The sequence below is a fragment of the Agelaius tricolor genome, unplaced genomic scaffold (assembly GCF_023055355.1).
Source record: "Agelaius tricolor isolate 1412-34295 unplaced genomic scaffold, bAgeTri1.0.p SCAF_28, whole genome shotgun sequence".
Lineage (NCBI taxonomy): Eukaryota > Metazoa > Chordata > Aves > Passeriformes > Icteridae > Agelaius > Agelaius tricolor.
Window position 1 is genome coordinate 8781253 of NW_027269288.1, and position 12977 is coordinate 8794229.

Sequence of the window (12977 nt, forward strand, 5' to 3'; positions counted from 1 at the left end):
TCTCCTGCCCTCTCTGGGCACCATCTCCTGCCCTCTGTGGGCACCATCTCCTGCCCTCTCTGGGCACAGCTCCTGCCCTCTGTGGGCACCATTCTCCTGCCCTCTGTGGGCACAGCTCCTGCCCTCTGTGGGCTCCATCTCCTGCCCTCTGTGGGCACAGCTCCTGCCCTCTGTGGGCTCCATCTCCTGCCCTCTGTGAGCTCAGCTCCTGCCCTCTGTGGGCTCCATCTCCTGCCCTCTGTGGGCTCCATCTCCTGCCCTCTGTGGGCACCATCTCCTGCCCTCTGTGGGCACAGCTCCTGCCCTCTCTGGGCTCCATCTCCTGCCCTCTCTGGGCTCCATCTCCTGCCCTCTGTGGGCACCATTCTCCTGCCCTCTGTGGGCACAGCTCCTGCCCTCTGTGGGCACCATCTCCTGCCCTCTGTGGGCACCATCTCTCTCCTGCTCTCACCCACCCCTGCCCTGTGTCCCCCTCTCCTCTCTGAAGGCTCTGATGTTGTGATTTTTGCCCTGCCAGGATCCCTCCTCCCTGGTTCCCACCTGGCTGAAGGGCTGCAGAGCAAAGGCCAAAGCAGAGCTTGCCCTGGTTTAAGCAGTTTGGTTTCAGCAGCAGTTTGGATTTTGAGGGGGCAGGACAAACCAGCCCCTCTCCAGTGCCAGCACATGTTCTTTTCCTGCCTGGAAATCCCAAGCAGCATTTCTAGCAAGGCCTTTGATTTTATTTATTCTCCCTTGCTGGCAGTGTCTGGGGATGGCAGAGCAGCCAGGAGCTCTGTGCCTCCTGCCTGTTACCTCGGGTTTAAAGTGTCTCTTCCTATCAAATGCAGAGCAGAAGAAAGCAGAGCCTTCATGCATTCTTTCCCCCCCTCCCTTCCCTCTTCTTCCATCCGTTCTAAATTTATTTCCATGCCTTGCCGGTTTCAATCTGCATTTCCTGACCCTCTCACATCTCCAGTCACAGCCTGTGCTCCCAGCCTTCCCCCAGAGCCTGGCTCCAGCCAGGGGGGAGCTCTGCTCCAGCCTGGGGAGGATATGATGGGGTTAAAGTGAAAGGCTTGGTTTTAACAGTATAATGTGTAACCCCATAATGACTTTAAATATTGATTATTTGAAGGCCATTAGTGCTTATTGTTAAAGAAAAGTCGATACTTTTTAAGCCTTGCGAACCATTTGTCTCCTGTTAAAGGACATATCAAATTTAGCAGCGTGCAGTGCAAATCCCCTAATACCCTGCTCACAAGCCTCCAGCTGGCATTTCAGGGGGGGAAAGGAAAAGGGGGCAGGGGGAGGAATGTGAGCAGCACAGAATTGCTCTCTTCCAGGGAAGGACAAGGCTTATCAGATGTAATTGCCTGGGGCTAAATTCACCTCCTCAGAGCTGGGCACTGCAATTCTGACTCTGAGCCGTGGAGGGAGAGGAGGAAGGAATTTGGGAATTTGATGGGGGATCTGAGGCTGGCAGGTACCTGGAGAGGCCGCAGGGTCAGTGTTTGCTGCACACCTGGCTGAAGGCACAGCAGCCTTTGTTGAGCTCTCGGGGGCTTTGTGCTCTGGCCTTGCCAGTTCTTTTTCAGGCTGGCTGGGAGGGTGCCCAGCCCCGTGCCAGGGCACGACCTGGAGCTGCTGCCTCCCTCCTGTGCCAGCTCCCCCTGCCAGGGCTGGGCAGAGGGGCTGGCAGGGAGCAGGGCAGGCTCCAGCAGGTTCTGTGCCCGTGGGGGGCTCTGTGGGGTGGCACAGAGGGTCTGTCCCTCGTGTCCCACAGCTGAGGGGCTCCCCAGGGCTCTGCCTGGCCCAGGAAGGCAGGGCAGCTCTGAACTGCAGAGTCTGGAGCAGATGTGAGTTCCTCAGGGATCAAAGTCGTGCCCTGTAGCACAGCATGAAAGCATCAAAACAACCTGGGAGGAAGCACTGGGCTCCCACCACGGGAGAGCCTCTCCTTTTGCAGTACCCAGCCCTGGTCCCATCCCACCCCCTGCTTCCTGGGCACAGACTGGCACCAACCAAGGAGCTCCTTTGTTCTGGAGCTGCCCCGGGCAGCCTGGGTGTCCCACAGCATCCTGCACATCCCCAGGGCAGGCGGGGGAAGGAGGGCGCGGCCACGCCATGGTTAACAGCGACTTGATTTCCTAAATTGCTTCTTATAAAACGACCAGCACGTCTGCCAGGCTCGTCTCGCCGTGATTACAGCTAATTACGATCGAGCGGACACCTCGGAGCCCCCGTCACGCCGCTTTAATTGTCCCTCATTCATCCGCGGGGCCGGCCCGGGTGGCAGCAGCACTTGGCAGCCCGGCGACCGCGGCCCCGGCTAATTGCGAGGCCTCGGGGATTAGGGCAGGTGATTACACACTTCACGGTGTAATTACATAAGCATCGCTTGGCTGCTGCCCCGGCTCGGAGGCGAAGGTCGAGCGCGGCGTTACCTGAGATTAATTGGAGCTGCCAGCGGCGCGCGGGCGGCATTAACATTGCAGCAGCCGCGATCGATCCGCGCCGCGCCTCCAGACACCGCCGGGGCCGCAATTAGGTTAGGGCAGAGCCAGGGAGGAGGGGGACGGAGCCGGGAGAGGCCGCGGGGACGGCGGGCGGGGAGGGAGGGGGCCGTGGGCACCGGGAGTAGAGGGACTGGGGAGGGGGAGTGCAGTGGATGCGTGGGATGGGGTAAAGCGGAGCTGGGAAGGGCTCTCCTCGCTCACTTCGTGCCCAGGAGCCCTTGGTTGGCTGGCCATGAGCTGTCCATGCCCACGAGCTGATCCATGCCCATGAGCTGATCCATTCCTATGAGCTGATCCATTCCCATGAGCTGATCCATGCCCATGATCTGATCCATTCCTATGAGCTGTCCATGCCCACGAGCTGATCCATGCCCATGAGCTGATCCATGTCCATGAGCTGTCCATGTCCACGAGCTGATCCATGCCCATGAGCTGATCCATTCCCACAATCTGATCCATGCCCATGATCTGATCCATGTCCATGATCTGATCCATGTCCATGAGCTGATCCATGCCCATGAGCTGATCCATTCCTATGAGCTGATCCATGTCCATGAGCTGATCCATGCCCATGATCTGATCCATTCCTATGAGCTGATCCATTCCCACGAGCTGATCCATTTCCATGCTCTGATCCATGTCCATGACCTGATCCATTTCCATGAGCTGATGCATTCCCATGAGCTGTCCATGCCCATGATCTGATCATTCCCACAATCTGATCCATGCCCATGACCTGATCATTCCCACAATCTGATCCGTGCCCATGACCTGATCCATGCCCATGACCTGATCCGTGCCCATGACCTGATCCATTCCCACGACCTGATCCATTCCCATGACCTGATCCATGCCCATGACCTGATCATTCCCACGACCTGATCCATGCCCACGATCTGATCCATGCCCACGACCTGATCCATGCCCATGACCTGATCATTCCCACGATCTGATCCATGCCCACAGGCTGATCCATGGATGGCCAGGATGCTCCCGTTGTTATCCCCTCACAGCAGCGCCTCTGCACGTGCTGTGTTTGTTGCAAAGTCACAGGCACCTTCTGCCTCCCTGTGCCTTGGCCTCCAGCCTCTCCCAGAGCAGATTTTTCCAGGGAGATACTGTAAAATGAAAATAAACGGCCCGGCACTTGGCTGTGTCTCTGGATGCCCTGCTGAAGGTAATAATGTTGTAAGTGGCCATCAAAAGGAATTAAGAGACGTGCAGCCGGAAAGCAGATTTGCTTGCAGGCTCCCAGGGCAGATTTGACTAATGGAAGAGACCTTGGCTCTTATTCCCTTCCTGCCTTTTTTTTTATTCCTGCTTTCCCTGCTGCTGCAAGTGCTCCCTGCCTCTCTCCAGGATCGTCCCCTTCCCACCACCCAGTCCTGCCTCTCTGAGTTTCCCCAGCCCCTGGCATCTGCTCTGCCCATTCTGCCTGGTTTTACCCACCAGGATTCCTTCCCCACTGCCCTTCCTGCTCACATCCCTCTCCTGTCTGTATTTCCCTCTGCCTCACTTCAGCTTTCCTCTCCACAATTTAAGGTCATCCCTTAGCCCAGCTAGGACAGGACAGGGGTTGTTTGCAAGGCAGGCCAGTGATACCTCCAGGTCTTCCCAAACCTACTCCCCAAGCACAGAATTCCTTCTCAGGTGTGAAGTAGTGGAGGCAGAAACCCAAATGTGATGAGGGAGGGGCAGATGGAGCATCCTCAGCCCTCCCCTTTGAGCTGCCAGGGAAAAACCTTTGGACAGCCTGGCTGAAAGGCCACAGGAGCAAAGGTGGGAAATGTGTGAGACCTGTGGAGTCCTGGCTGTTTTCTTCCCCTTTTGGTTCTGCTCTTTTGGTTTTTTCTCTCCACTTTAGAAGCTCTTCATGAGGAGGCAGAGAGAGCCTGTGGGGCAGGATGCAGCTCATCTGCAGCCAAGATGTTCTTCCTGAGCCCTTCGGAGCCTCCAGGTTTCCAACAGGGCTTTATTTTGTGATTCCTGCAGGGAGATCTCCCACCCACCGCCTCTGCTGTCGCCCCAGAACGCTCCCCACATCGCCCTGGGGCCCCACTTGAGACCTCCCTTCCTCGGGGTGCCTTCAGCACTGTGCCAGACGCCAGGTGAGCGCTCAGGTGACACCAGGGCAGGGCAGAGGGGCAGCCTGGGACAGCGTGTCCTGCAGCCACACACATTGCTGTGTCTCCCCCTGGCTGCTGTGCCAACGTCCCCCTGGTTCTGCAGCCAGAGCAGCAGATTCCTTGGCTGCTCCTCCTGGCCCTGCGTTCCTGCTGTGGCAGTGAGGGGGACAGATGGGCTCTGGAACAAAAAGCAGCACTCAGGTGTCCTTTTTCCCCCTGGGGAGCTGGCCCTGGGGCAGCCAAGGGTCGGTGCTGACAGGAGTGACCCTCAGTGTTCTCCCTGCCCAGGTTACGGCTTCCTCCAGCCGGCACAGGCAGAGATGTTTGCACGGCAGCAGGAGATGCTACGGAAGCAAAACCTGGCCAGGTAGGAGTGGAAAGGGCTGGGTATGTCCTGCTGTGGGCTGGGCTGGGTGGAGATGGCACAGCAGGGTCCCAGTGAGGCCTGTGTGGGTGTGGAGGTGCCACCTGGCTCCCACCTGGTGGGACCACATTCCCCCAACCCCTCACCACAATCCCCTCTCCCCACGCAGGCTGGAGATGTCGGCCGAGCTGATCCGCCAGAAGGAGCTGGAGAACCTTCACCGGCAGAGGCTGCTGGCCGCGGACCCGCTGAGCCTGCACCCGGGGCTGCCCCCGGACCACCCCGCGCTGCGCAGCGTGCACGATGTCCCCGAGGGCCAGGCGCTGCGGGACGAGCTGTCCCGCCGCAATGCCATGCTGGTGCTGCGCCACAACAACGCCCCGCTGCTGTCCCTGAGCGCCGGCGGCGCCGCCACCCCGCCCAAGGAGCAGCCGCGGCGGGCGGGCCGCAAGGGCCCCTCGCAGCCCCGCGCCGAGCCGCAGGGCCCCGGCGAGCCGCGGGACGCGCGGCCGGGCCGCGACGGCGCCCAGGACTGTAACGATGAGGAGATGAAGGACTCGGAGAGCGACGGCGAGGACAAGGCCGAGGGGCTGAAGGGCGAGGGCGGCGCGGCGGCGGAGCTGAAGGAGGGCAAGGACAGCGGCGCGGCCAAGGCGGGCGAGGCGGCCAAGGAGGCGGGCGAGGCGGGCACGGCGCCCGGCACGGTGCCCTGCAGCTCCTCCAGCGCAGAGTCCCCCAGCCACCTGCTGGGGCCCGCCATGGGCAAGGCCGAGGTGAAATACCTGCCCCCAGCCTCCCTGCCCGCGCCACAGCCGCTGCCCTTCGGCTTCCCCTACACCATGAGCCCCTACTTCCATGCAGGTGAGGCTGGGGAGGCGCTGGGATGGGGCAGGGATGGGCTTGGCAGGGCTGGAATGGGTGTTCGGCTCCCTGCTCGTGGTTGTGGTTGTTTTGTCAGCTTCTCTTGTCTCTGAAGGAAGAGTTTCTGTATGGACAGGGTGGTTGGGCATTGGAAGGGCTGCCCAGGGAGGTGGTGGTGGTGTCACCATCCCTGGAATGTCCAAGGGCCCCTACGTCCATGCAGGTGAGGCTGTGGAGGTGGTGGGATGGGGCAGGGCTGGAATGGGGGCTCTGCCCTTTGCTCATGGTTGCTTTGTGAGGTTCTCTTGGCTTTAAAGGAAGAGTTTGTGCATGGAAAGGGTTGTTGGGCATTGGAAGGGCTGCCCTGGAAGCGTCCAAGGAAGGATGGATGTGGCGCTTTGAGCTGGGGACAAGGTGGGCAAAGGTTGGGTTTGATGGCCTTGGTTCCCAGGTGCTCTTTTCCAGGGCAGGGGCTCTTTGTGTGCCTTGCGGTGTCACAGGCACTGGGGGAGCTGCGCTGGATGGGACAGACAGACAGACAGACAGACAGGCAGGTCACTGCCCACCCTCTGCTCTCACTGCAGAGCTGGGGGTGGCACAAACGGGGTCTCACACCCAGGGGGCCCTGCCAGCCCAGCCAAGAACCCAAACCTGCCCCAGCTAATTACCTGGCAGAGCAATTAGCAGGAGGCAGGACACACGGGGAGGGAGAGGGGGCCCGTGCCGTGCCATGCCGTGCCATGCCGTGCCATGCCGTGCCATGCTGTGCCATGCCATGCTGTGCCATGCCATGCTGTGCCATGCTGTGCCATGCCATGCTGTGCTGTGCTGTGCCATGCTGTGCCGTGCCATGCTGTGCCATGCCGTGCCGTGCCATGCTGTGCCATGCCATGCTGTGCTGTGCTGTGCCATGCTGTGCCATGCTGTGCCATGCTGTGCCATGCCATGCTGTGCCGTGCCATGCTGTGCCATGCTGTGCCATGCCATGCTGTGCCGTGCTGTGCCGTGCCATGCTGTGCCATGCCATGCTGTGCCATGCCATGCTGTGCCATGCTGTGCCGTGCTGTGCCATGCCATGCCATGCTGTGCCGTGCCATGCTGTGCCGTGCCATGCCGTGCCATGCCGTGCCATGCCGTGCCATGCTGTGCCATGCTGTGCCATGCTGTGCCATGCTGTGCCGTGCTGTGCCTGTGAGCAGGCTGCCCATCCCTCATTAGAGCTGCCTCCCAGCCAGCAAGGAGGAAGCAATTTTTCAGCGACAGGCAGGTGGCCAGGATGATGAATATTCCTGCTGCCTCGGGCTGCCCAGCCTTCCTGCAGGAGCCTTTTCCTCCCGGCCATTAGAGGGGCTGGGCTCAGCTCCTGGTGCTCCTGGCTCTGTGGGGAGCTTGGGCTGGGGCTGGCTGCCCTCCCTCCCTCCCCGAGCAGTGTGTGAGATGCTGTAATAGCCCATTTATTATCATCACTTTGGATTTATATCACCAGCACAGCTCCGGGCTGGGTTTCCCTGCTCTCCTCCCCTGGCTTGTGCAGCCTGTGCCAGGGCTGGGGGTCTTTTCCTGAGGGCTCTTTGCCTTCTGGCTGGTTTAACACAGCATGGGGCTGCTCTCCCTGAGGGTTTGTGCTGCTCCAGAGCAAATCCTCCCACCTGCAAAGCCCTGGGAGGACAGGGGGGTGTGGAGGATGCAGAACCAGGGCTTGAGGTGGGAGTTCAGCAGCTGAAATACCGAGGGTTGTATTGATCCAAGGGCTGCAGCCATCCTGGGATGGGTGACAGATGTGTTCTGTGTCTCTGGGGGAGCACAAAGCACCCCGGGGCAGGCAGGCAGGGCTGCACCCACCTCTCCCCCATGTCACACAACTCCTGAACCCCTTTTTGCACAGGGGCTGCTCCCTCAGGAGGGATGGGAGCTTGTACCCTAACCTGGAGACTGGAATTAGAGAATCACCACCCAGCCAAGGCAGGGAGAGCTGGAGGGAGGAGAGGAGAAGGGAGAAGCATCCAGCTGAGGAGGGCAGGGAGTTTGAGGCAGGTGGAGGAGGAGGAGCTGCCCTGTCCCTGCTCTGTCTGTCCCTGCCCTGTCCCTGCCCTGTCCCTGCTCTGTCCCTGCTCTATCCCTGCCCTGTCCCTGCCCTGTCCCTGCCCTGTCCCTGCCCTGTCCCTGCTCTGTCCCTGCTCTGTCCCTGCCGTGCCAGCTCCATTCCCAGAGCTGCTTTCTGGGGCTGTGGCTCAATGACCTCATCTCCTCAAGGTTTCAGCAGCCTCCTCCTCCTCCTCCTCCTCCTCCTCCCAGGGCCCTCTGCAGCCCCGTCCTCTGGAAGAGGTGAAGGATGGAGTGTGCAGGAGGCTAAAATCCTTCTATTGATTGCAGTCTGGAGAGCAATTAACGCAGCCTTGTGCTGCTCCTGACCCCAGCCCTCGCCGGGGGACCCAGGGGGTGCTCAGGGGATGCTCAGGGGCTGGGGACAAGGCTGATGGAGGCCAGGGGTGGGCTGGCAGCCAGGCTGGCACTGTGTGCCCAGGCTGTGCCCCGTGGTGCCAGGAGCGCAGGCTCTGCTGTGCCCTGTGGTGCAGGCCCACTCCAGCTCTGCTCTCCATGGCCCCTCCAGCCCCTGGCTTCTGTTTCTGGAGCAGCTCAGGGGGAGGAGGGGGTTGTGAATGGGCTGTGCTTGTGTCTGGGCTGTGCTGGGGACACCTGGCACGATGGATTCCTGGCAGGATGGATTCCTGGCACCATGGATTCCTGGCACCATGGATTCCTGGCACAATGGATTCATGGCAGGATGGATTCCTGGCACAGTGGATTCCTGGCACCATGGAATCCTGGCACCATGGATTCCTGGCACCATGGATTCCTGGCACAGTGGATTCCTGGCAGGATGGATTCCTGGCACAATGGATTCCTGGCAGGATGGATTCCTGGCACAGTGGATTCCTGGCAGGATGGATTCCTGGCACAATGGATTCCTGGCAGGATGGAATCCTGGCACCATGGATTCCTGGCAGGATGGATTCCTGGCACCATGGATTCCTGGCACAATGGATCCCTGGCACCATGGATCCCTGTAACAGGGATCACAGGGTGCTGTGACTGTGACACAGATCACAGGGTGCTGTGGCTGTGGCTGTGACAGGGATCACAGGGTGCTGTGGGTGACAGGGATCACAGGGCACTGTGCCTGTGACACAGATCACGGATCACAGGGCGCTGTGGGTGACACAGATCACGGGGCGCTGTGGCTCTGGGTGAGCCCCCAGAGCTGTGCCCTGCCCAGGCTGAGGGGTGCAGCTGCAGGGCAGCCAGGGGAGCAGGCAGTGGGGAGGGAAATGGGTGGGAATGGTTGCAGAGGCTGTGCCTGCTCCCCGGGCAGGCTCTGCTGCTTTAAAGCATCTCCCTGGCACTGGAACTGCCCCTGCAGACCCCGAGCTTCTCCTGCTTCCCTGCATGTGCTGGAGGCTCCGTAGGGAGCGTGTGGGGCCCTGCTGTGTGGCCCTGCTCCTTCCCCTGCCTGTTCCCTCAGCCCTGGGGTATTCCCCAGGGAATTGGCTGCTCCCTGGCCTGTGCTCCCCTCCATGGCTTTATTTTATCTGTTTTTCCCTTGTGCTGTGCCACAGCTGTGGGCAGGAGCAAGGGTTACATCCATCTAATCCACCAGGGAGAAGCCCCAGGCCCACAGGACAGATAATTTTGTCATGACAGGCTCCTGGGAGCAATATTTTTCTCCTGGCAATTCCATTCTCCATGCGCTGAGCAGAGCAGCTCATACCCCTCATAAACTCTTTCCCTGCCTGAGAATCCTGGATGTTCTCATCCCTATAAATGTCCTCACGCTCTGCTGGTCCAAACACCCCCAGCAGCCAGTTCCAGGGGTTGGTGTTGGCTTTCCCCCACCCTAAAGAGGCATTTTGTGGGATTTGGTTTGTTCCGTGTCCTCACCTTTCCCCCACAGCAGCTCTGAGTGTTCCTGTCACCATTTCCACCCCCTGTGCCTGTCCCTGGCTCCCTTTGGGATTTCTCTGAGTGCTCTGTCAGGCTGCAGGGCCAGGGGGGCTGCCCCAGCCCCTGTCACACCCTCTGTGTGACACCCTCGGTGTGCCAGGGACAGCACAGCCCCAGCCGGGGCACGGCTCAGGCTGGGCAGGGTGGAACTCGAGCTCTGGGGAGGAGCAGGAGCTCCCCAGTGATCCCTGCTGGAATTCCAGCCTTGGGGAGGAGCAGGAGCTCCCCAGTGATCACTCTTGGCTGATCCCTGGTGCCATTCCAGCCCTGGCAAGGGGCAGGAGCTCCCTGTTGTCATTCCTGGCTCCTGTTGTCATTCCTGGCACGTTGCAGGAGCCCCGGGGCAGGCAGGGCTCTGTGCTCTGTGTGCACAAACTGCTGCAGGCTCCGTGCTGCCCTGCCCTCCCTGCTTCCCCCGCAGCTGAGGAGCATTGAACACATGAAATGCATTAGCTGGGATTTTTCCTTCCCTCCCCCAGCCAGGGACCTCCAGGAGGAAGAGGCCCATGAATTGACCCTGCCCAGTGCTTTAATTGACAGGTCATTAAAGATGAATGTGTGGCTAGAGACAAATATTCAGATTGCAGGCTGCTTGTTGTCCGTGTGGGATTTTAATGATTTATGTTCCCTTCTCCTCCCCTCCTTCCCACAACGCAGGCACCATGGGAGGTCTGTTTCTGGATGGGGAGGAGAGCCCAGCGCTGGAGGACATCAGCAAATGGACGGTGGAGGACGTGTGCAGCTTCGTGTCCAGCCTGTCTGGCTGCACTGAGTACACTCAGGTACATCCACGAGGTCCTGGCAGGAGCCTCCTCGTTCCCTGGGGGTCCTGTTCCCCCCCAGCTGGGCTGGGCCCTCCTGGGAGCTGCATCTCAGAGCCCTGTGGGGCTTTCCTGCCTTTTATCCTCATGGTGGATTGCTGCTGCCAGCCAAGGGGTGGGATGGGGCCTCCTGATGTGAGCGTCCCTGGAATGCTGTGATTGCAGAACCAGGAAAACCCTGCAGGATTCCCTGGAATGCTGTGATCCCAGAACCAGGAGAGCCCTGCAGGATTCCCTGGAATGCTGTGATCGCAGAACCAGGAGATTCCTGCAGGATTCCCTGGAATGCTGTGATCCCAGAATCACATCTCAGGGAACTTCAGCACAACTCAGAGTTGCCCTGGCCTGGCTGGGATTCACCTTTGTCTCTGCACTGGAGCTGGGGACACCCCAGGGGATGCTTTTCCCAAGTCCAGGCTTTTTGTGGAGTGTTTCAGGGAGGGTTTTGGCTCCTGCAGAGGAGGGGAAGGGAGTGGGAATGGGAATGGCTGCAGCGAGCTGTGCTGGGTCCAAGAGCAGCAGCTCTTTGCAATAAAAATCCCCTTGGCTCCAGAGGGATGGCTCCAGGGCTGGAAACACCCCTGGGGGATAAATCCAGGCTGAGGGGTTTTGGGTTCACCTTTCCACGGTGCCAGGGCAGCAGCAGGGGTGGCTCAGGCGTGTCCCTGTGTGTCCCCTCAGGTATTCCGAGAGCAGGCCATCGATGGGGAGACCCTGCCCCTCCTGACAGAAGAGCACTTACTGAACAACATGGGGCTCAAGCTGGGACCTGCCCTGAAGATCAGGTCACAGGTAGGAAAATCTCCTCTCCCAGAACAGGTGACACCATCTGAAGCTGTCCCTGGGCTGTCCACAAACGTGCTTTATGGAATGTCATTTATTAAGCAATAATTCAGTTGCAATTCTGTTTCAAGAACGCTTTACTTGTCCTTGAAAATGTTCCATAGCCTCACCTGGAAGCTGTCACAGATGTTTGAGGGAGAAATCCTCAGCTGAAAGCTGTCACAGCTGTTTCAGGGAGAAACCACTGACAGAATTCCATGCCCAGGGGCAGAAATAAATAGTCCAGGATGAGTGGTGGCAGGGAATACCAGGGGTGCAGTGAGGGATTAACAGGGATGCAGTGAGGGAATACCAGGGATGCTGTGAGGGATTAACAGGGATGCAGTGAGGGAATACCAGGGATGCAGTGAGGGAATACCAGGGATGCTGTGAGGGATTAACAGGGATGCAGTGAGGGAATACCAGGGATGCTGTGAGGGAATACCAGGGATGCAGTGAGGGAATTACAGGGATGCAGTGAGGGAATTACAGGGATGCAGTGAGGGAATTACAGGGATGCTGTGAGGCAATACCAGGGATGCAGTGAGGAATTAACAGGGATGCTGTGAGGGAATTACAGGGATGCTGTGAGGGAATTACAGGGATGCTGTGAGGGAATAACAGGGATGCAGTGAGGGAATACCAGGGGTGCAGCAGTGGGAAGCTCTCAGTGGGCTGGTTCCAGCCACAGCAGTTCCGTTCCTCCTCCCCTCAGTGGGACTCCAACCCAGAGCATCTCTGCTGGGTCCTTTCCCTCTGAGTGCTGGGAAGATCCCTCCTGTCCCCTGGGAGCTGTGTCCAGCCCTGGCACAGCTCCCCAGGCCCACGCTGCTCGTGCTGCCTTGGAACAATGAGAGGCTTTACTGCTTTCCCTGCAGCCCTCCCTGTTTATGAGGGGGCTCGTAAAAAGGGTCTGTGGGCAATTGTTCCCCGTGGGTCAATTCAGGAGGAAATAAAACTCTTATGTTCCTTAAAAAACAAGAGAGCCCTGAACAGCTCAGAGATGGGGCTTGGGGCGGGGGGAATGTGAGATACGAGCTTGAAAAATGCCTTCAATTTCATCAATAGTGTTTAAAGTTGTGTAACCAGGCAGGGCTGGGGGGGAGCAGAGCCCTGATGCTGCTCCCTGAATAATGTCCCACTTGTCTGGGTCCAGCAGCAGCCCCTGGTTTTGTTTAAGCTCAAATGGGAAGCAGCTGTGGAGGTGCTGGGAGGGAGGCAGGAGCTGCTGCAGGAGGGAGAGGCTCAGCAGTTTTATTTTCCCTCCCTGCCTTGGCCCTTTGAAGAGCAGGGCCCTGTTGAAGTGCCCAGGGGGAAGGGGGCAGGACTGCAGGACAAAATCCTTGAGGAAAGGAGAGGAGGAAACTTCCCTGCCCTGCTTTTCAGGTGCTCTGGGAATGGGATTGCTCCATTCCAGTGCTGTTCATAGAACACCAGTCCCGTCCAGTGCCACCCCTGCCATGGGCAGGGACACTTTCCACTGTCC

The 12977-nt window shown here is 59.2% G+C and overlaps 1 protein-coding gene across 6 annotated transcripts in view; it reads left to right on the forward strand.

Annotated features, from left to right (window-relative positions):
• SAMD11 (sterile alpha motif domain containing 11) overlaps positions 1–12977 on the forward strand; it is a 78878-nt gene that overhangs the window by 63806 nt on the left and 2095 nt on the right. For all 6 annotated transcript variants that reach the window (XM_071449377.1, XM_071449378.1, XM_071449379.1 and 3 more), the window contains exons 9-13: positions 4488–4603; positions 4910–4988; positions 5155–5846; positions 10506–10630; positions 11351–11461. In XM_071449377.1, coding sequence (XP_071305478.1) covers positions 4488–4603; positions 4910–4988; positions 5155–5846; positions 10506–10630; positions 11351–11461 — 1123 coding nt within the window. The remainder of the gene's footprint in view (positions 1–4487; positions 4604–4909; positions 4989–5154; positions 5847–10505; positions 10631–11350; positions 11462–12977) is intronic.